We start from the raw sequence: 24,235 nt of genomic DNA, 5'->3' as shown, positions 1-24,235 counted from the left end.
AAGGCAGGGCCCTGGAACTTCCCAACCTGATGAATGGCCACTGTTTGCAGCTTTGAGATTCATTTGACTTGATGGCGTGTGGATTCCACTCCCATTATATCTCAGTGTGTAATCACTTATCCCGTTAATAAACAACATTTCAGATGAAAAAAGCCTGAGTATTATAGCAGGCCGAGGATGTAGCTAAGTTGTTCCCCAGGAACTGAGGGGAAAAGGATGTATTTAGCTGTTTGCACACACTCAGGACCTGGACGCTCGGCCAATGACATATCATATGAAGGTAATTTGTGCAGTGGCTCAAGAAGGAAACCCAGTGCCTTCTTATGAGGCTCTTTCTAGGGCCTCCTGTATTATTTCTGTCTTAATGGTCTGTTACCACATTGTGAAGACAGGCACAGGATTGGGCGTTTTTGAAAGGCATTTGCCTGATATAACTCTTCTGTTAATTTATTTGCAGAAAACCAGAATGATCACGATGACATGAAAGGACTAGAGGTGGTTGCCCCAAGGTAATTTTGAGTATCTGTGGGCTCCTATGCAGTGATGACATCTGCAGACCTCTGATCCAGGGAAAAACTGAACGGGCTGAATATATTGTGTCGTCCGTTTTGCCCACCACTATTATCCTATTTCATAATGTTCTCTCCTTTCCCTGTGGTACTTCTATTGTTTCCCATTTCTTATTTACTTGTCAAGTTTAAATCCCAAGTCAGCTGACCAGGTGAACTAAGAGTGATTTTTTGCACTCAATCTTCATATCAGGTGGGGTTTACAGAGTGAGATGCATATCTGCTTCTGTTTGGAGTTAGTGTGCTGGCATCCGTGTCATAGTGATATCAATGAAATGCAAATGGAAGTGTGAAAGCCAGGGTTGTGTGTCCCTGTGTGTGAGGCGTGGCTGTACCATCAGAGGGAATTCAGGCTGTTCATCAGCCTGTTATTTGGCCAGAGCACTGAGCACCTGCTGCTCTTTCTCTCTTCTGCCCTGTAAAACCTCGCTCTGTCTCCGGCACTAAACAGAGTGTTCTCTCTCTAATGGACCAGACCCTTGACGCACTTCACCACTCAAACATTCCATCTAAACCAGATAGGACTGTAAAGTTTCTCATCAGCCTTGGCTTAGTCTTTTGCCCTCCCTCCCCAACCAGGTTCAGCAGACAGCTGCCACAGATGAGACAGAATGGTGTCCCACAGGACTCTCGGGATGAATATTATCTGACTCCCTCGGTTCTTCCTGGCCTGTCAGACTCCTTCAGCCCTTATAGGAGCAATGCCATCTTCTCCCTTGAGGATGTGGATGTCTCTTATGCCCGCGATGTAACCAGTGAGTATTTTCTTGTGATAGACCTCTGCCTGGATGCCCACGTAGACTCTGTATGCTCTGTACTCCTCGCCTCTGGGGTGCTGAGATTTGTCATCCCTGTTGGAAGCTCTGTAGACATGATTTGAATCAGACTCTGTGGTAGGCTTTTAAGTACAGACATCAGGTGGGTCTGGGAGCTGTGTTCTCTTCTTCATTCAGGTGAAGCCTATGGGTCAGGCCCCAAGTTAGATCATGGACCCACGGCTGGTGTGACACACTGACTCATTTGTATGTGTGCAGGTGTCTGGAGAGGACTGTATTTTTTCCTGATTCCTATGCAGTGTCTCCTCTTGGCCACAATGCTCCCATTTTCATACCCAAAGTGTCCCTTGAATTTCTGTGCCTTTCCAGAGGTGCTCACAGCCGTAATTATTTGTTGCTTCCCTGGTGTCACTGCTGTCATCCCCAGGGTGTGTCTCCTCTGAATCGCTTGTCTTAGAAAGCCAATCATCTGGACCCCAGGATGCAAAGAGCCCTCCCAGGACCTTGCTTGTATGTTTCCATGAAGCAAGGCAGAGCCCTGGCATTTTCCCACCCCATGAATGACTGCAGGTTCTGTGTAACAACCAGGATTCATGTGATTCGAGGTATCTTCATTCCATTCATCATTCTGCTAAAGCAGTCAGCATATGATAAGAAAAGCCTGAGTATTACAGTATTCTGCTAGAATGCAGTTCGGCTATTCCCCAGACTCTGTGGGGAAGATGAATCTTTAACGTTTTCCTCAGACTTGGAAGAGAAGACCGTGATGAGGATATACCAGGGCAGGGAGGTCTTGCCTGATGACTCAGGAAAGCAAACCAAGAACACTCTGAGAGATCCCACTTGAGGCATCTGGAATATCTTTCATAAATAGTCTATCATCTCACTGTTGATATTGTTGACCCCGTGGCAATATTGGACACTGGATTATTAATTTACACAGTTATCTGCTAAGTGTTTCTTGACTTCTCTGAATTTATCCATAGAAAATCTCGCTGATCTTGAGGACAAGGAAGATCAAGACATCATCTCTTCGAGGTAACTATGGAGAAACCTGGGTCTAACATCACTGGTGACATCTGGTCATCTCCCATGCAGGGGAGTCAGAAAGTGCTATCAGAACATGCCTATTTCTTCCATTCAGACAACCACAAATTGTCCCTGTAACAAGGTTGTCTGTTTTCACCCTTTATGAATCCCTCTCAATGATAGTAACTTGCAGTCAGTTGAAGCAGGGCTACTGATTAGCCACAGGATTTCTTGTACTCCTCTGTTTTCTCCTTTTCATTAAAACAAGAATGCATTGCTTACCTGCCTCTGTCTCTCTGGGTTACGACCTTGGCAGATATTTCACGGCAAGGAAAGTAACTAGGAAAAATGTCATGTCACATTGCATATTTGAAAAATAGGTCGTGCAATTGCAAGATTTCTGGGACTCTATGATGCTGCCAGTGCTGGTGTTCATTTGTATGCAGCATGTAAATTTCAACAAGACTTATGTTGTATTTGAAGTCCCCTTGATGTTCTGAGGACGTGTGTGACATGACTCTGTGTCCTGGGGTGGCTCATCTCCTTCCTCCTGAACTCTTTCTTCTCTGTGCTCAGAGCATCTCATGCTCACTCTCCCTCACTCTCTCCCTTTCCCTTTGCCAGCACCTTCAGGCCCCTGATGGGAGTTGTGGGTGGGGGTGGTGGGGATTGTTATACCTCCCTCTAAGGGGACTCCCCATTTGTGTTTTGCAACCTGTCCCTTAACCCTCCTATAAAACCAGCTATGGCTCCAGGTTGACTAATCCCTCTTGTTTAACCCTCTGCTCTCCCAATCCCACAAATCTCAGTGTGGAGCAGCTGGTGGTAGAAGAGAATGAAGTCCAGCCAGACTCACTGGATGAATGTTATCTGTCTGCTTCTGTTGGCCATCATCTGGCAGGCTCCTGTCATCCTTACAGAAGTGCCTCCTTCCCAACAGAGAGAAGAGAAGTTTGCTTGGCTCTAGATGTAAACGGTGAGTACTCCCAGACAGGTTCTTAGGCTCAGGTTGATTAGAACTATGTTCTCAGTTTTAATTTTTGGAAGGCATCACAAGCCTTTGCATTCTTCTTGCCCCAGGCTGCCCTCTGTCACCTGAACTCATCTCATCAGCACAGGCTTGTGGGATCAAGTCAGACCAGAGAGGGCAAGTGGAGGGATAAGGGCAGAATCTTAGCTACTGCTGTCTCACCTGCAGGAATTTGTGTAACAGAGCTCTTTTTATCAAGATAAGAATCCTTATAGTGATGAAATTTTGCTGCTAATTTTATTTCTTGCATAGTTTCTGGCAAGCTCTCTGCCTTTGCATTCATGATTGCGATCTGCTCCATATTTGTAATGCACGTTATATTGTTCCCCAGCTCCAGATCTTACCCCTGGGCTGCCTACCTCCCTCTGAAGCATTTAGATACTAGATCCGGAACATCAAATCTGCCTATGCCCTGTAATTTCCATGAAGCCAAGGATCTGTCTCTGTTGTTCCATTCTCTAGAAACACCCCTGTGTTTCATCCTTTGTGCAGCAAAAAGGAGTCTTCCATGTGTGGGTTATAGTTTCAATGTTTTACACAATCCCAGTGGTATAATCTCATGGAAACTCTCCATAAGCTGTGTATCTGATAGGGATATTGACCTAATTTATGAGCCAGGTCTCCTTGGATAGCAATTCGTAGGGTGTGGAAATGAAAACCTAGTATGAAATCCTTTGGGGCTTTTTTTTTTTTTTCTTTTTTTACTTTTTCTTTAGGAGATGCATTTTTATTGTTAGGACTTTGACTCATAAGATCATCTTGATAAACAAGGAGAAACTCCATTATGTATCAGACTATATCTGACTTCTTTTAGAAAGATATTGGGCATACAAATGTTGTCCATCAGTCAGTTGGTGCCTTTTCACACTGGAAGCAGTTTCTTTCTTTTTCCCATCTTCCCTGAGGCGCAGAGAGGCACAGCCTTTCTCAGGATCACAGCAGTTCACAAGCCAGAACGGGGGCACACAGTTGCTGTGCTCCTGTTGTCTGCCATGCTCCACACCAAGCGAGCTCCACACCAAGCGAGCTCCACACCAAGCGAGCTCCACGTGCACTGTAGCCCCTCCAGCCCTCCCAGGCACCCTCTCAGGAAGCTGTGGTGTCTCATGGTGGAGCCGAGGGCACTGAGGCTCAGCGAGGTCCCTTCACTTGCCCCGGATTCCTGGCCACTGGCACGTGGGACACTGACCTCTCCTGGGCCTGATTTCTTGGCTCAGGCTGCGTCCTCTCCTCTCAGCAGTTGGACCATCAGTGACTAAGAGAGGATGTTGCTCCCCGTTTCCTCTTTGCCCTGAACCAAATGATTTGCAACTATCTTAATCTTCAACAGAAGTTGCCAGAGGGCTGCAGAGAACCCTGTGGTCCCTCACTCAGATCTGCCAGCTCCCAAACCCTCTGTGCACTCTGTCCCGACAGCAGAGCCAGTGGCTCCTGCAGCCCCTCCACGTGGAACCACAGCTCCACAGGGCTCTCTCTGGAGAATCAGCCAGGGTGAGAGTCCACGCCTCTCCCCACCTCCTGCCCGCAGGTCACCTGCTGTCACGACGGATCCAGGTAGACCGTGAATTGGGCTGTGCTGAAGCCATTAGAAAACTGTGGAGCTCTATCTCAGAAACACTGACAGCCAGCCAGGTGTGGGTTCCTATGCAGAGCATGAGTGAGGCTCAGATATGTGTCTGAGATTTGTGTGATATGGTCCCGTCCTGGGAGTCCATTGTTCTCAATGGGCCAGGAAAGGCCCAATCCCCACAGATGGGTTGAGGTGAAAGAACAGAATATCTAATCTATACAGGGATCCATCCTGTGTCTTGACTCTCATGATAACCCGAGGACACTGTGGATAGCTTTTATGCAGCCATGTGGGTACAAGGAGTCAGCTCTACCCCGCCCTCTCTGTATAGGAAGAAACGCTGCAGAAACAACACAAACACTTGATTTTTAAATTACAACTTGATCTTCTATTGGAAGCTTTTCCCCACATTAACAATATTGGGCAGTATTGTTGATGTTTGATAAAATGTTTGGTTCGGTGTCGTAGATGGTAAGGCGTCTGCCTACAATGCGGGAGAGCCGGGTTAAATTCCTGGACTGGGAGGATCTCCTGGAGAAGGAAATGGCAACCCACTCCTGTATTCTTGCCTGGAGAATCCCATGGACAGAGAAGCCTGATAGGCTACAGTCCATGGGGTCTCAAAGAGTCAGACACGACTGAGCGACTTCACTTTCCTTTTCCTTTGGTTATTTTATATTCTGTCAATACATACAATATTCAAAGCATAGTTTTAATAAAACTCATTCTCAAGAAAAGAGAAATACAATTAGATAATGAAATTACACAATGATAATTTAAAACAATCCTAGACATTGATTCAAAATAACATTAGAGGGAGGGGCTTGGCGGTCGCAGTGCGGGGCAGCGGGTGCGGATTCGGGCGGCGCTGTGGTCCTTGGTCTTCTGGCTCCGGGCGTGGGCGGGATGACGCGCTTCGCTCTGACCGTGATCCGGCAGACAAGGAATAGATGAGCCTCTTTCAGAAACTGGATTTAAACAAGCAGCTGCTGCTGGTATATTTCTTAAAGATGTGAAGTTTACTCATGTTTTCTCCAGTGACCTTAAAAGGACAAAGCAGACCGTGCATGGGATTTTGGAGAAGAACAAATTTTGCAAAGATGTGACAGTAAAGTATGATTCAAGACTTCGAGAAAGGAAATATGGGGCTGCAGAAGGCAGGCCGCTGAGCGAGCTGAGGGCCATGGCTAAAGCAGTGGGGGAGGAGTGCCCAGCGTTCACACCACCCGGAGGAGAGACCTTGGACCAGCTGAAAATGCGTGGCAAAGACTTTTTTGAATTTCTTTGTCAACTGATCCTGAAAGAAGCCAGTCAGAATGAACAGTTTTCCCAGGATTCCCCGAGCAGCTGTCTGGAAAGTTCCCTGGCAGAGATATTTCCATTAGGGAAAAACTGTGCCTCCACATTTAACTCGGACAGCGGTGCCCCGGGCCTAGCAGCCAGTGTCTTAGTTGTGAGTCACGGCGCCTACATGCGAAGCCTGTTGGATTACTTTCTGACCGACCTCAAGTGCTCCTTCCCAGCGACTCTGAGCAGGTCTGAGCTCACGTCAGTTAGCCCTAACACAGGGATGACTGTCTTCATCCTAAACTTTGAGAAAGGAGGCAAAGGGAAACCAACCGCCCAGTGTGTGTGTGTGAACCTGCAGGGCCACCTGGCCGGGGTGAGCAAAACTCCCTAAATCTGAATCATCTGCATGGAAATCAACAAATGTGAGCCTCTGAGCGAGTGCCTCTTGACTTTACTTCCATCCTCTGCTAATGCAGATTTGGAAACAGTTAAAAAGCTGTCCATTACAGCAGGTTATAAAACTCGAGTGGAATCAGAGCCATGTGAAACACTAATAGAAAACACTAATAGAAAACCATCGAAAATGGACTTCTTTGGTGCAAGTACAGTTGGAATTTTCCAGGGTAATTTTACCACCCTGCTCAGAGACCTCTCTGTATTGTAAATGGATGAGGGAACTCAGTATTGTGAATTGAGGCATGAATAGCCCTGTTACTATGGTTTGGGTTACTATGTCTTTTTTTTTTTTAATGTTTTTCTTTAATGTCTGAAAATTTTAACTTGTTTTCTTGGCTCTTGGTATGATACTGTATTTTTTTTTTTCTTTTTCCGTCTTCATCCAGTGCTTGGAAGAGGGAACTTGTAATTTCCACTCCATATTTGTGTGGCAGTATGTTATATTCAAAAAGTCCTCAAAGGAAGCCTGCTGTCATAGTTTACGTAAAAGCAAACGACACTAAATCTACTATGGAAATCAGCTGTTGTAACTGTGGACTCTGGAGGGTTTGAGATAATAGATAAATGTGGCTTGTAGTTGCAGAACATTATAGTGAGGAAGAACCATCATCTATTACAGAATTTTAAAGAGGGAATCAAAGCAGGAGAAACAAAAAGAGCAGACTTTTCATATCTAACCTGTGGGCTGAAGAATTTAGTTTGAACATGGTGCTTAAGAAAGCACACAGTTGCTGATTTGCTTCAAAGCAGTGGGGATTTGTTCAAGATGAGGTTTCCTCTCTTTTCCACCAGATGGTGCTAGAGAAAAGAGATTTGGGTTATCATCACCGACTTCATAGACCTGAGTTTGAGCAAGCTCAGGAAGTTGGTGATGGACAGGGAAGCCTGGCATGCTGCTGCTGTTGGGGTCGCAAAGAGTCAGACAGGACTGAGCGACGGAACTGAACTGAAATTCTGTGCAACAGATGGGGGTCCTTCTGAAGTCCTCATCTCTATGGAGAAAGTGTATGCCATGAAGTTCTGCTTATAGATAGTCATGTTGATGAATGCTGTGAGCCTCAGCTCACAAGAGGGTGAGGCTGAGTCTGTCTGTCACTTAAGGCTAAAGTCACACGTAGACGCACACCAGGTTCAGGATCATGCAGTCCTCAGTGTGCCCAGTGCCGCTGGTGGTCCTGGAACAGAGGGTGTGGTCGCGCACGCAGGAAGCTCACGGCAGACAGACAGCTGCAAAGTAACCAGAAAAGGATGAATAATAAGTGCCCACTTCCCCACCCTCCAGAAGTAATAACTAACCCCCTCCTTTGTTTTTTTTTAATAACACACTGAGATAGAAGTAAAGTTCCTCTCAGCAGCCATCACTGCCCTGTTCCCTCCTGTTCTCCGCAGAGGCGGCCAGCACCTTGGGTCCACACACCCCACCATCCTTCTCATTGCCGCCTGGTATCATCAGGGAACGGAATCATTCTGGCGTTTTACAAACGGACACAGCATCGGTCTATTCTGACTTCTCACTTCCTGTGTGTAACTTGGGGCTCTATACTGGTCTGTACAGATCCGGTTACTTCTCTAACCACTGTATTCTGCAGAATAAACACAGTACGTTTTAAAAAAAAAAAATAACATTAGAGAATAAGGGTAGTTTTGACAGTTCTTTGAAACACCAAATGTACAAGGGTTTACCCTTCAGCCCAAATGAATTATCATAAAATCTGATTAAGTGTCCTAACATATGATGATTAGTGATTAATGAACTTTGCCTAGTGGAAATATGAAGGGCACACCACACTGAGAGAAGAGCTTCTGGAAAAAGCCCTGGAAGCTCACAGAGGCTCCTGGTACAGGCCTGGGGGCAGAAAGGGGCCAGCCTGAGTCCTAGGAGGATTTGCAGAGGGAGCTGTGGGAAGCGATGTTGCAGAAGAAGGAGGGCCTAGAAGACAGGAGCACTGGAAAGGAGGGTGAGGAGGTTAGATTTGTGTAGCAGGGAGGGGAGGATGAATTTCCATCAACTGAGGAGCATGTGATGAACCAGGATTGGGGGGTGATGAGACAGGTGACCTTTGAGAGTGTGGAGAGGACTGAATCAGAGAAAGCAGTTAGAAGGAGGTTGGATGAATGTCTGATGAGAGTCAGACACAGATGCTCTCTGGAAGACTGAGAGAGAAGAGGAACATGAGAGACAGTTACAGAAACAGACCTTGTTGAGGGTGCGGATGCCTAAGCAGCAGGTGAGAGGAGAGCCGCCCAGACGGCAGTGTAGAGCAGGCCCTGGCGGCGGTGACCTCACATGAGCCCGACCTGGACCGGTGAGGGCACTTCACGTCTTTGGTTAGCCCACGTTCTGAGGATATGTACTCATTTCACAGTAGAAATAGAAGCAGATTTCATTCGCAGCACTGTCCAGGCACCAGTGGGTTGAAGGAGTGTACGTATATTATCTCTCTAAAGGGACACAAAGGTGTTTCCAGCAGGGTCTCGGCCCTCTCCTCCACTAGTTCTAGTTGCTAGTACCATCCATCCCCACTCTGCCCCATGTGGGAATAGAGTTGACTCTATATTTACATGGACGGGTGAGTGGAAGCGTAGACAAAATTTCAAGCAACGAAGTTCAAAAGGGTCTGCAACGTACTGTATATTCTCAGCTTGACTTCTAGTGGTACCTGAAGCCTTCAGGCCAAATGTCTTTCCCTGTTCTTTTATTCCTGTGCGTAGATATCAAGAACTCTTTCTCCCCCATGCCTAGAGGCTTGGCTAGAACCTTCTCTCTAGGCTACAAGACTAAGGCTAATAACAGAAAACGAGGCTTGACCCCTTGTGTCACCCAAACCCTCTAGACTCAAGTGGGTGATTTCTCATTTCAAGAAATTGCAGCCTAGCCCCTGCCTCCTCAGCAGCCCAGCCACAGCCATAAATATGACATCTTCTTCACACTGATGTCTGCCTTTGCTGTCTGGGTTCTTGTGTGGTTTCACTTATGGGCTAGGACAGCAGACATGGGTGTTCTGGGAGGGCTTATCAAGAAAAAGCTTCCATTGGTCCTACTGAACCCTCTTTTCCTTTCAGGTGACACATGGGAAGACTGTCACCGGGGACCTGTGAGTTTCCCAGGGTCTGAGGTGCCAACTTCACAGGCACAGCTTCAGAAAAGCACCCACGTGACTGATTGTCTGCAGCGGCAGCTGGACCAGCATTTCGACTGTGGTGACAGCAAAGCCATGCTTGGTCTTTCTTCCACCATCTGGGACTTTACCTCCAACTCTGATTCTGGAACCCAAGGACCACTCTTTCTAGGTAAGACAGAAAAGGGTCCATGTGCTGGTCATCACAAAGCTGTGGGTAGAGGAGGCAGAGGGCCTCTCCCACGCCCGCTGTCGGCCCAGTTGAAACTTCCAACACTCTAACAGAGTGAGGTGATCAAGAGCCTGGGACTTAGGACCAGCTCAGCCTCAGGCCCTGGTTCTGCAAACTCCTGCTTGTTTAACTGAGCCAAGTTATTTATCTTCCTAGGTATTTGCCTCTGTCTTCCCTCATCTGAACTCTTGAAAAATTCTATCTCCTTTGCATATGGTTGGGAATCTTAAACAATATAATGTCCAGGGCATCTGAATACCTAAACTTTGTTTGATGACCACTATGAATATATAATATCTCAGCATTGTGTCTTTCTGGTGCTTTAACACTTACAAAACGACTGCACAATGGTTCTTTCCTCTGCGGTAGCATAAGCTTTATAGTCTCCACTTTCTCTAGACCCCATCTTCCCTTGCTTTCTCAGAAAGGTATCTTGGCCAATAGTTTCCTCTCCTTTCAACATCTGTCATCAAGGCAGTTTACTCCTGTTGGGTGCTCTCAGGAACAGTGTATTGGTGGTGGTTTAGTCACTAAGTCGTGTCTGACTCTTGTGACCCCATGGACTGTAGCCTGCAGGGCTCCTCTGTCCATGGGATTCTCCAGGCAAGAATACTGGAGAGGGTTGACATTTCCTTCTCCAGGGGATCTGCCCGACCCAGGGATCAAACCCGGGTGTCCTGCCTTGCAGGCAGATTCAGCAAGAAGAATTCAGCAACAGTGTATTAGCAACATTCAATAGCAGTATAAACTCTGGCCCTGCAACACGGTCCCATGTTTGTTTATAGATCCAGTTTCTTTTCGTCATTTTCCCCTCATTTTAAAATAAAGGGCTACCCTCATTCTCGAAGTGCACCCATTAGTCTCTTTTATGACACTCCATTTAATTCATTCTCTCCGCTCATCTCCATGTCCATCTCCTAGTTTTCCTCTTCTCTGGGTCCACCTCAGTTCACGTTTCCTTAAAAGAGCTTCCAGACCCTCACATCCATTTCATCTGGGACATATTCATCCTTACCCTCCACTGGAGCCTGGTGCTACCTGGCGCTCATGCCTCAGGCTGTGGCCTCATCTGAGGAATGAGAGACCCAGGTCCTCAGGTGGAGCTGAAATGAGAAGGCGCCCCCTTGTGGCAGCATGGAGAGTCTCAAGGAAAGTGCTCAGGGCGGGCAGGGGTACAGAGCCTGACAAGAGCCCCTGAATCTCCTGGTGTTTGTTGTCTTCTCTTCCCTCTCGTCTCTCCTTTTCTTGTGCTTGGCTCCCACATTCCCAGCCAGGACTGAACCCCACTGGCTCAGTCACTGTTTCCTGCTCACCTTCCATGGAGACCTGAGCATGAATCCAGGCTTCACAGCAGATTTTGTACCAAATGGTAGTTTTATTTTTTTTTTTTATGTTTTTATTTTTTTATTTATTTTTTTATTTTTATTTATTTTTTTTATTTTATTTTTTTAAATTTTAAAATCTTTAATTCTTACATGCATTCCCAAACACAACAACCCAAAACCTGTGGGACACTATAAAAGCAGTGCTAAGAGGAAAGTTCATAGCAATACAGGCATACCTCAAGAAACAAGAAAAAAGTCAAATAAATAACCTAACTCTACAACTAAAGCAACTAGAAAAGGAAGAGTTGGAGAACCCCAGAGTTAGTAGAAGGAAAGAAATCTTAAAAATTAGGGCAGAAATAAATGCAGAAGAAACAAAAGAGACCATAGCAAAAATCAACAAAGCCAAAAGCTGGTTCTTTGAAAGGATAAATAAAGTTGACAAACCATTAGCCAGACTCATCAAGAAGCAAAGAGAGAAAAATCAAATCAATAAAATTAGAAATGAAAATGGAGAGATCACAACAGACAACACAGAAATACAAAGAATCATAAGAGACTACTATCAGCAGTTGTATGCCAATAAAATGGACAACGTGGAAGAAATGGACAAATTCTTAGAAAAGTACAATTTTCCAAAACTGAACCAGGAAGAAATAGAAAATCTTAACAGACCCATCACAAGCACGGAAATTGATACTGTAATCAGAAATCTTCCAGCAAACAAAAGCCCAGGTCCAGATGGCTTCACAGCTGAATTCTACCAAAAATTTCGAGAAGAGCTAACACCTATCCTCCTCAAACTCTTCCAGAAAATTGCAGAGGAAGGTAAACTTCCAAACTCATTCTATGAGGCCACCATCACCCTAATACCAAAACCTGACAAAGATGTCACAAAAAAAGAAAACTACAGGCCAATATCTCTGATGAACATAGATGCAAAAATCCTCAACAAAATTCTAGCAATCAGAATCCAACAACACATTCAAAAGATCATACACCATGACCAAGTGGGCTTTATCCCAGGGATGCAAGGATTCTTCAATATCCACAAATCAATCAATGTAATTCACCACATTAACAAATTGAAAAATAAAAACCATATGATTATCTCAATAGATGCAGAGAAGGCCTTTGACAAAATTCAACATCCATTTATGATAAAAACTCTCCAGAAAGCAGGAATAGAAGGAACATACCTCAACATAATAAAAGCTATCTATGACAAACCCACAGCAAACATTATCCTCAATGGTGAAAAATTGAAAGCATTTCCCCTAAAGTCAGGAACAAGACAAGGGTGCCCACTTTCACCGCTACTATTCAACATAGTTCTGGAAGTTTTGGCCACAGCAATCAGAGCAGAAAAAGAAATAAAAGGAATCCAAATTGGAAAAGAAGAAGTAAAACTCTCACTGTTTGCAGATGACATGATCCTCTACATGGAAAACCCTAAAGACTCCACCAGAAAATTACTAGAGCTCATCAATGAATATAGTAAAGTTGCAGGATATAAAATCAACACACAGAAATCCCTTGCATTCCTATACATTAATAATGAGAAAGTAGAAAAAGAAATTAAGGAAACAATTCCATTCACCATTGCAACGAAAAGAATAAAATACTTAGGAATATATCTTCCTAAAGAAACTAAAGACCTATATATAGAAAACTATAAAACACTGATGAAAGAAATCAAAGAGGACACTAATAGATGGAGAAATATACCATGTTCATGGATTGGAAGAATCAATATAGTGAAAATGAGTATACTACCCAAAGCAATTTACAAATTCAATGCAATCCCTATCAAGCTACCAGCCACATTTTTCACAGAACTAGAACAAATAATTTCAAGATTTGTATGGAAATACAAAAAACCTCGAATAGCCAAAGCAATCTTGAGAAAGAAGAATGGAACTGGAGGAATCAACTTGCCTGACTTCAGGCTCTACTACAAAGCCACAGTCATCAAGACAGTATGGTACTGGCACAAAGACAGACATATAGATCAATGGAACAAAATAGAAAGCCCAGAGATAAATCCACACACATATGGACACCTTATCTTTGACAAAGGAGGCAAGAATATACAATGGAGTAAAGACAATCTCTTTAACAAGTGGTGCTGGGAAAACTGGTCAACCACTTGTAAAAGAATGAAACTAGATCACTTTCTAACACCGCACACAAAAATAAACTCAAAATGGATTAAAGATCTAAATGTAAGATCAGAAACTATAAAACTCCTAGAGGAGAACATAGGCAAAACACTCTCAGACATAAATCACAGCAGGATCCTCTATGATCCACCTCCCAGAATGCTGGAAATAAAAGCAAAAATAAACAAATGGGATCTAATTAAAATTAAAAGCTTCTGCACAACAAAGGAAAATATAAGCAAGGTGAAAAGACAGCCTTCTGAATGGGAGAAAATAATAGCAAATGAAGCAACTGACAAACAACTAACCTCAAAAATATACAAGCAACTTATGCAGCTCAACTCCAGAAAAATAAACGACCCAATCAAAAAATGGGCCAAAGAACTAAATAGACATTTCTCCGAAGAAGACATACGGATGGCTAACAAACACATGAAAAGATGCTCAACATCACTCATTATTAGAGAAATGCAAATCAAAACCACAATGAGGTACCACTTCACACCAGTCAGAATGGCTGCGATCCAAAAATCTGCAAGCAATAAATGCTGGAGAGGGTGTGGAGAAAAGGGAACCCTCCTACACTATTGGTGGGAATGCAAACTAGTACAGCCACTATGGAGAACAGTGTGGAGATTCCTTAAAAAATTGCAAATAGAACTACCTTATGACCCAGCAATCCCACTGCTGGGCATACACACCGAGGAAACCAGAATTGAAAGAGACACATGTACCCCAATGTTCATCGCAGCACTGTTTATAATAGCCAGGACATGGAAACAACCTAGACGTCCATCAGCAGATGAATGGATAAGAAAGCTGTGGTACATATACACAATGGAATATTACTCAGCCGTTAAAAAGAATTCATTTGAATCAGTTATGTTGAGATGGATGAAACTGGAGCCGATTATACAGAGTGAAGTAAGCCAGAAAGAAAAACACCAATACAGTATACTAACACATATATATGGAATTTAGGAAGATGGCAATGACGACCCTGTATGCAAGACAGGGAAAGAGACACAGATGTGTATAACGGACTTTTGGACTCAGAGGGAGAGGGAGAGGGTGGGATGATTTGGGAGAATGCCATTCTAACATGTATACTATCATGTGAATGCATGTAAGAACCAAATGGTAGTTTTAATTCCCTTTACTTTCACACCCCTTCACAGTGTGATTCCCACCCACGCGCCCCTCCCATGTCTCCTAGTTCCTGTCACCAGAGTTTCTTTCTCATTCTTCTTATTTTTCTATTTTCTTTTCCAAAGTCAACTCATCAGGAAGCCAATAGAATGATCCATTCAATACCTCAAATCCTTCATTCATTTATTCCAACACAAACACACTCATTTGTGAGATTTCTTCCATTTTTATATTATCTATGCCTTATTTAACTCATGTGTAATATCATATGTAGTGTGTTTACATCTATATGAAGTGTATATTGATGCACATTTACAAGTTTTCCAAGTTAGACTTCCCCACTTCTTTTCTCTCATGAGGTTCTCCTTCAGCTTTGACCTTGCTTCATCTCTTCCCTCCCAACAGTACAACCTGCATCCTGTGGGAGTTTCTTGCCTTAGTTCTTTCTACAAAGGAATTCTTTGTTGTCATCCATTTTATTTTTCTTGCTCACTTATGGCATTTGGAAACATGTTTGCCCTGTGGCACACTTAACAATACTGGGTAGTATAAAGAAACTCAGCAAAAAAGAAAACATAAAACTATCTCCATGTCTTCACCTACTCATGGGTTTCAGATGGCCTTTCTTGTTCCTGGTCACTTTCTGTACCTGATGTCCTTCTTGGGTGGAGGAGTGAGTCTTTGAAAATCATGAATAACAATGGATCCTGTTGGCTGTGGTTTTATCTTCAGAGCTGGGTGCTTCCATCAGCATGAAGAACCCTCCCAAGCTGGAAGGTGAGGGCTCCACAGCAAGCACACATGAGCATCCAGTCTGCAACAAGATTAAGGGCTCAAGTGTCCTGAGACAGAAGGGCATCAGAAGAAAACCGCTGTTTGGCGAGTGGAGCCTAGCCTGCAGATTCCCTGGCCTTCAAGTGTAGGGTACGGAGGTAACCCCATGCACTTCTTCCTTATGCTCTTGATCTGTTATGGCTCAATCTCCCACTGATTTTTCTCTTCTTCATTTGTTCACTCAACAGCTGACACTACCTCTGTGTGGTCTTTCCTCTCTTTTCCATGGGGGCTGCCACCTTGCAGGGCCCTTCCATCTCAGTCTGCTGTTTCCCCTCTGACCTCTACTGTTTCCCCATTGCTACCATCCTCATATTCCCTCTGACCTTTCCTATTAGCCACAAGGAAGCCCAGATCCATGGTCCTCCTCATCACAGCAGCAGCATTTAAGCCTCTGAAAGCACTGGCCTTAAATGACACACATTCTTGGTTTCTTCACCTTACTTTCCCTGCCCCTGCCTCCAAGTCCACTGCCTCTTTCTTCCAGGATCACGTCTTAAGGAATCACTCGCATGTGAGTTGGCTTCTGGAGAAATGAACCTAAGACAGCCCTTAACCCTCAGCTTTTCCTCTGAATAGGGAATACCAGAACTGAAGGAAAAAGCCTTGATTCCTAAAATAAAATAAGAACCTGGGTCATAGGTGGGAATGCTGGACTGGCCAGAGTCATGATTCCCCTCAGCCTCTGATAGGCAGAACTTTGCTAATGTACAGGGGGCTTCCAGGAAATCACTGGAGCTGGCATTAGGTGGAGGGCAGTAAATGGCTCCATACAGGGACATTGGGGAAAAGGAGATACAGAAGCCACGTTTTCAAAATACATAGAGCATGAGATGGACAGGCATTCAGACCTCTCCAGTTTTACTCACATTTTTCCTTCTCCATATTAGTCAAAACCCAGAAAAATGAACAGAATTGAAATCTGAAGCCAGGGATGTAGGACAATATTATACTGAATTAACTTTGGGCCACGTTTATGAAAACCCAGCGAGCTACACAAGAATACAAGATAATCATTGCTTCAGACAGTTCAATTGAGAAGGCCAATTATTTATATGCGAGTAACAGAGAAAGCCCAAACAATCTTTAGAGCCAGTGGAGAGACGTCCACGTTGGACTAGAAGGAGAAAATAAAAAGAGTGGTGTGAAATAGTGTAGGTCTGGTGAGTAGCTCTAAATCATGCTATTGTAAAATGAAAACGGATTGAGTTTTGAGCTAACATGAATGCCTTAACCCAATCCACTGAAATTCTGATTTGAAAGTTCTGGGGATGAGGTTTGGATATCAGTATCTTTCAAAGCTCTGCTAATATGCATCAAGGATTAGAAGCACTGTGGATCTGATAGGATGTAAGTAACCAATATGGCTGTGGCCTATGAGTGGCTGTTTCCGAAAAAAGCTGAATATCAACAATTGAGGGAATTTGCATTCTTCTCTCAACAGAACTATTCATACAGCCTGCAGAAGATGAAAGAGAAAAAAGGAGATGTGGATAGTCAAGTTAGATATATAATCTCTCTGTTTGGATTAAAATTTCCCACAAGTTTTGTAATAGAAGACTTAAAAAAAATTTACATAGACCCCAAAGTATAAAATTGACCCTCCCCTTGCCATAAGAATAAAATTTAGTATGACCTTTTCTACTGTTAAAATGCAACTTGCAGTTGGCTATTCACTAAACATGTTTCACAGACTACTAACTGGCTCAGAACAGCAGGTTCAACAAATTAGTTTTCATTGAATATATTCTTTATGCAAAAACCCCATAATGAACAGTAGGCCTTATCCTGCTGTATTTTTCCTTTTACATACCCTTCTATCAGTTTAGTTAAGTTGCTTAGTTGTGTCCAAATCTCTGCAACACCATGGACTACAACACCATGGACTACAGCACACCAGGCTTCTCTGTTCATCACCATCTCCCAGAGCTTGCTCACTCTCATGTCCATTGAGTTGGTGATGCCATCCTACTGTCTCATCTTCTGATGTCCTCTTCTCCTCCTGCCTTCAATTTTTCCCAACATCAGGGTCTTTTCTAAGTAGTCAGTTCCTCACATCAGCTGGCCAAAGTATTGGAGTTTCAACTTCAGCATCAGTCCTTCCAATGAATATTCAGGACTGATTTCCTTTAGGATGGACTGGTTGGATCTCCTTGCAGCCCAAGGGACTCAAGAGTCTTCTCCAATACCACAGTCAAAAGCACCAATTCTTTGGCACTAAGTTTTCTTTCTGGTCCAACCCTCACATCCATACATGACAACTGGGAAAACCATAACTTTGACTAGATGGACCTATGTTGGCAAAGGAACGTCTCTGCTTTTTAATTCGCTGTCTCAGTTTATCATAACTTTTCTTCCAAGGAAGAAAGTTTCTTCTTTTCATTTCATCGCTGCAGTCACCGTCTGCAGTGATTTGATCTTCATGACATCCCCCCCTTCCTTTTTTTGAATGCATAGTTTTAAGCCACCCTTTTCACTCTTCTCTCACTTTCATCAAGACGCTCTTTAGTTTCTCTATGCTTTCTGCTATAAGGGTGGTGTCATCTGCATATCTCAGGTTATTGCTATATCTCTTGGCAATCTTGATTCCAGCTGTGCTTCATCCAGCCCAGCATTTCTCATAACGTACTCTGGATAAAAGTTAAATAATCAAGGTGAAAATATAAAGCCTTGACATACTCCTTTCTCAGTTTGGAACCCATCTGTGTTCCATGTCCAGTTCTAATGACGTTTCTTGACCTGCATACAGGTTTCTCAGGAGGCAGGGAAGGTGGTCTGGTATTCCCATCTCTTTAAGTATTTTCCATAGTTGGTTGTGATCCACACAGTCAAAGGCTTTGGCCTAGGCAAGAAAGCAGAGTAGATGTTTTTTCTATTCACTCGCATAAAATACTAGGAGAGACACTTTCTGTGAGAAAAGTTTGAGAAAAAGGTGATGAGAATTTAGTATAACTAAACTCAATGCTCTATCACTTCAGAGTTTTATTTGTGTAGATGTCAAGGATATTCCTAGAAATGCCTTAAGGTAGATTCAGCATGAAATGAAATCATCTTCATAGCATTTTGGTGTCCATGGGATGCAAATGGCTTGAGACCCAGTTACCCACCCTGCTCTCTTTTTGCGAATTTTATTTTGAGTTTCCCCCCTTTCCATTCATTCCTCAGTCTCTTTGGAGCAGGATTTCCCTGGAAAGCCTTATTCCTGTCCAGCAGGATGACCAAACAGCCTCTATTAACTCTTGACTCCTCCAGATTGCACCTTTCCTCTTCTCCTCTCCCTTCCCGCAAAAGTATGGGAAGGGCCCGTGGCCTGGGTTGTCAGTAACAAGTCATGTGGTTTTGGATAGTCCTCAGATCCTTGAAAACATAGCTCCTCCTCTGTAAATTATGGAACTGGACTTGGATTCCTTCTGAGGTCCCTATCGGTGCTCACAATCCAGGACTTCTCCTCCTCAGAAGGCAGGGATGAAGAGGTAGAAGAGGGTGCTTTCTCAGTTGAGGATCCTCTGCTCCCATAGCAGTCTGTTTCTAATTGTGTATGAGGGATGCTCAGCATGTCCATCCCTGAACATGTAGGAAAGCATATAGATGAAGGGGATTCAAGAGTGAAATGACTGTTGAGGATTGAGTGATGGGGATACAGTTAAGGCTCGGAAGCAGCTTTGAGCTGAGATATCACCAAGCAAGGTGGGCTGAGGACAGGAGTCCTTAGATGCTGCACCACAGGCTGGATGAAAGTTTAGGGAGGTATTCCTTCTAACTCATGGATCTCACTTTTCTCTCCAGCCAGCCTGTGGCTCTCCCTTCAGCTCATCCTGTCAACAGGAGCTCTGTCTGCCCCTGGACAAAGTCACCATGTGGCCATCCCTCCAGGCTCAGCAGGACCGAACAAACACTCACATTTCTTCTCTCTCTCTCTCTCTGTCTTTCACAGATACAAATTACGTTAGGAACTAAGAAAAGATATTGTCAGTTTGAGAAACCACACTATAAAATTACTTTTTCCATTTGATGAAAAAAATCTACAATACAAACTCAATTTAAACCTCAGCAACACTGGAGGGATCCTTTCCTGAGAATGAACATCCCAACCAACAACCACTCTGCACACCTCAAGGGACAGAACTGATGGGAGTAATCCCAGTCATCAGCCTCCGAATGTAATCCTCAGTAAGGTAATCAATGCTTCGATGGACACAGAGTTTGGAAAGAACTTAACTCTTGCTCCTCTAAATATTCATCCTCCACAAACCAGCATGGGAACAATTGGAAGAAGACAACATATCAACCTGGTCATTCTTTGCCACCAGATGGACTGTGCTCAAAGCAGACAGCAGTTACTATGGATTGTTCTTGATGAAAGTGTTTATCCTGTGTTTAATATTGAGGTAGATATCAGATAACTGCAGAATTTAGACCTTTGAACCAGAAAACTGGCCTGTCTTTCTTCAAACAGTCGATGTTTACACCAAAAAGACAACAAAAAGGAGAAGAGATGTTTTAGGTTCCAAAGGACTAAAAAGATTATGTTACTTTATTTCTTTAGTCCTTTGGAACCTCAAACATCTCCTCACCTTTTTGTAGTTGTCTTTGATGGTCGTGACATTGACTTCTTTGCAGAGGAGAGGTCAGTTGTCTACTCCAAGGTCTACATTTTGCAGTTGTCTGATCATTTCCTCAGGATTAAGTTCAGGTGAACCCTTTTTGCCAAGAACACCATCTAGTACATGCTGTGTGCTTCCTAGGGCAGCCTGTTTGGAGGCTAAGAGTGTCCACTTTACCTGTCACCACTATTATTATTTTAGCATTGAACACTGTTATGCGGAGGCTTATACGATCTGTTCATTGAAAAGACAGGTTCGTGTCTGTAATTAGTAATTTGATGAGTGTTATTCTGAGAGTGTATGAATATCGTATTCTATGATGCTCTTTCTGTAAAATTTTACCATCCTTTATTGATCCCTGATGTGTGTCAATTATCATATCTGTGGTATTGCCAGCTTTGTGCTGTGGAAAAGACAATCCCTACCCCTAACATATTATTAAAACTATTTTTGGTTCACTGTGGACTCGTGCTTTTTTAAAATTCAGTGTTATGATCCACTATTTTCTTGCATTTATGTTTATTTGGAGGCTAACTGCTTTACAATGTAGTGTTGGTTTCTGCCATACAACAATGGGAATCAAACATAAGAATAAATGTCCCCTCCTTCTTGAACCTCCTTCCCACCCCTCCCCCATCCACAAGCCATTATTAACGTGATTGATTTTATTAATATCAATACTCTTGTTCTCATGTGCCATGCTGTGCTTAGTTGCTCTGTTGTGTCCGACTCTGAACCCCATGGACTGTAGCCCGCCAGGCTCCTGTGTCCGTGGGGATTCTCCAGGCAAGAATACTGGAGTGGGTTGCCATGGTCTACTTCAGGGGATCTTTCCAACCCAGGGATCGAACCCGGGTGTCTAGCACTGCAGGCGGATTCCACCACGGAAGCCCGAGAATACTGGAGTGAGTATCCTATCCCTTCTCCAGGGAATCCTACAAAACCAGGAATCGATCCAAGCTCTCCTGAATCGCAGGCAGATTTTTACCAGCTGAGCTACCAGGGAAGCCCCTTTGTTTCTCCTGTTCAGGTTTGTATCTTAAACTCCTCTCACATCTTTTCATCTATGTTTACCATTTGTAGTAGACTGTATCTTCTGTGTTTCTTTCTCTGTTATTTTATTTTCTTTGTGTGTGCATATTTGTGGGTGTGTGTCTTTTGCTTGGTATTTTGAAAGGCCTGGATAGCTAGTTAGTGCACTAAGATTTTTGACACGTTAGTCCTTTAGTATTTTGTCATCTTTCTAGCACTGGTGGTGCAGAGGTTAAAGCGTCTGCCTGCAATGTGGGAGACCTGGGTTCGATCCCTGGGTCAGGAAGATCCCCTGGAGAAGGAAATGGCAACCCACTCCAGTATTCTTGCCTGGAGAATCCCATGGATGGAGGAGCTTGGTGGGCTACAGTCCATGGGTCGCAAAGAGTCGGACTCCACTGAGCGACCTCACTTTCACTTTCACTTTCTTTCTAGTATTTGAAGTATATGTTTTAAATGTTATCTGTCAGCTTCAACTTTTTAGTACTGTGATGCTCGAGGACATTATTCTGCTTTTTTCTTCTCTCTTTACCTACCTTATAGTGGTATTACCTTATTGTATTATTTCAACCCAATCAAATGTATACCCTTTATGTACTATATTTTTCCTACCTGTTTTTGTTAATGTGCTAATTGGTAGGGTAGAAGTAGGAGCTGGAGGAGGGGCCCACTGGGTCCTTTTGACCTCCTGGTGGCACAGGATGGCTGTTCTACTCTGGGAGTACCAACAGCCTCCCTGCAGAAGTTTGAGGGTGTACCTAGGCTGCCCCCAGAGCAGGGCCCACGACACAGTGGCTTAAATCTACAATCACATATATTCAGTGATGACCAGATATACAAAACTCATAGTTTCTTGTCAATTCTTGATGAGCAGAGTTCATCTTTAAAGATTTCTCATGATGGACTGAGGGCTCCTTAAGTTTGACATATTTCATGCTAGTTTTCTGTTGCTTTGATACAGTACAGACACCTTGGCTAAATATAAAGAACTTGTCCACAATGAGTTCTATTGATTTTTTTAAAAAATAATATCTTACTTTGTATGCTCTGCTGAGATGTAGAATGTAACCTGAGTTTTCTTCACTGAGGGCAAAGGGTGGTCTGGAGCTTCAGGACATTTTTTCTTTTTTAAAAAAAGTCTTTCACTCTACTAGGATAGGTCTTAGAACTGACCATTCCAGCTCTATTTCCACTAGGTCTCTATGACTTTTCTCTGATCCTTTCTCACTCTGTTTTGTTCACTTCTATTCTGTTTGATGCTTTCATTTTTAATGCAGTGTCCCTTATAACCTGGGATAAATATGTTCTCCCTCATTCTGCCTTTTATTTTTTCAAGGTATTTTACTTTTAATTTTTTAAATCTCTGCCAGTTTCAATTTCTCATTTCTTTTTTCCTGTCTACTTCTATCTCGTGTTCTGTATTTCTTACATAAAATATTGAAGGTTTTTCCATGTGCATGTATCTACAAGTGCTTTGTTCAGAACAAATCAAAATATGGATGCCATTTTACATTTCCCAAGGTTTTTTGATAGATTTTGAGGCAAATTTTTCACTTGCTGAAATTTTTGACTCTCATTTGACACTTTTTTCTTCTGCCACCTTGGAAGAAACGTCAGCTATATAGTTTTCATTTTCACATGACTAGGTTTACCTAAATGACAGACAGTTGTTCCAGGTCAGAAGGGATTAGTGCTTTGAGTGGCTTACTTGATTTCTTTGTTTTAGGTCTGTCTTATGCAATTATGGCTCTTCCCGTGTGGCTAAGAGGTTAAAGTGTTTGCCTCTAATGCAGGAGACTGGGTTCGATTCCTGGGTCGTGAAGATCGCCTGGAGAAGGAAATGGCAACCCACTCCAGTATTCTTGCCTGGAGAATCCCATGGATGGAGAAGCCTGGTGGGCTACAGTCCATGTGGGTGCAAAGAGTCAGACACGACTGAGCGACTTAACTTTCTAACTTTTGTGCAATTATTCGAGCAGAGCTAAGGCTTGGGGGAAAGGCATGGTGTGTCTCTTGATTTGGGGATTCTATTTCTTCCAGTAGGACCTTTCATTTCTGCCAGTTGCACCGTTCTTTTTTCATCACCACAAGTGTGCAAAGGATGCTGCCTTCAGCTCGGTCTCACACCTGATCCCAGTAATCGTGCCTCCTCAAGACTGTCACCCTCGGTCCTGTGCACTGTCGAACCCCTTCCTATCAATTCCCTAGTCACCAGAGCTAGAGCCAACCGTGTCGCAGACACCCTCTGAGTTGATCCACATGCTCTTTCTGTGAGTTACTCTACCTGAGCTCTGTCTGGAGTACGCCCTCCCTGCTGCGCTCTCCTCTGTGTGCAGGGTCGTTGTTGATCCTCTGCTGCTGTGTGGCTCCCAGACCCAGCTGAGTACAGACCAAGCCACGCCCACAGGCCTCTCCGGGCCCTGGGTGTTTGGGGCTGGGTTCTGAGTGGTGGCCTTGACTCTCTCTCTTAGTCCCTACCCCTTGGAATTGTATGTTGAGAGATTCAGCTGCTATTGTTCTAGGTGGTCCTGTGTTCTCCTAGCATCCTTGTTCAAATCTGAAATTTCAATAGTACACAAAAGTAGACATAACAGAACAGGCCCATCTTTGTCAGACATGGTCTACAATGACCAGCTTATGGCTGAACTTGTCTTACTACAATCCATGCATTTACCATTTCCTATATTTTTTAAAGGAAATCTCAGACATCATGTTTCATCTATAATTATGTCAGCATGTTTCCCCTCAGTGAGAACTCTTTTTGAAAGTATTATCATCATGGCATTATAATCATAAATAAATTCAAAATCTTTAATATCATAAAAGACTATTCACATTTTCCATTTTTTAAAATGCAGCATTTTTTCTAGCTTATTGATCACATAGGGTTTTTTAAGTTAATTTATTTATTTATGGCTGCCCTGGGTCTTTATAGCTTGGCACAGGGCTTCTCCAGGTGTGGAAAGGGGGAGCTACTCTCTTGTCGTTTGCTGGTTTCTTGGGCTTCAGTAGTTGCTGCCCATGTGCTCAGTTGTTGCAGCTTGTGGCTTAGGAGCCC

At 43.6% G+C, this 24,235-nt stretch overlaps 1 protein-coding gene and 1 pseudogene across 1 annotated transcript; both read left to right on the top strand.

The window, feature by feature from the left end:
• Nucleotides 1-908: 908 nt before the first annotated feature.
• Nucleotides 909-20,603, top strand: LOC138447063 (neuroblastoma breakpoint family member 4-like). Its single transcript, XM_069602496.1, has 6 exons — nucleotides 909-1,324; nucleotides 2,332-2,383; nucleotides 3,184-3,350; nucleotides 9,784-10,011; nucleotides 15,440-15,631; nucleotides 19,476-20,603. The coding sequence occupies exons 1-5, from the start codon at nucleotides 1,036-1,038 to the stop codon at nucleotides 15,628-15,630; spliced, it is 927 nt and encodes a 308-aa protein (XP_069458597.1). The 5' UTR covers nucleotides 909-1,035; the 3' UTR covers nucleotide 15,631; nucleotides 19,476-20,603.
• On the top strand, nucleotides 5,262-7,140 carry LOC138428773 (fructose-2,6-bisphosphatase TIGAR pseudogene; annotated as a pseudogene).
• Nucleotides 20,604-24,235: the final 3,632 nt, after the last annotated feature.

The sequence above is a fragment of the Ovis canadensis genome, chromosome 1 (genome assembly GCF_042477335.2).
Source record: "Ovis canadensis isolate MfBH-ARS-UI-01 breed Bighorn chromosome 1, ARS-UI_OviCan_v2, whole genome shotgun sequence".
NCBI classification, from domain to species: domain Eukaryota; kingdom Metazoa; phylum Chordata; class Mammalia; order Artiodactyla; family Bovidae; genus Ovis; species Ovis canadensis.
This window is presented reverse-complemented; position numbering and strand designations above follow the sequence as displayed.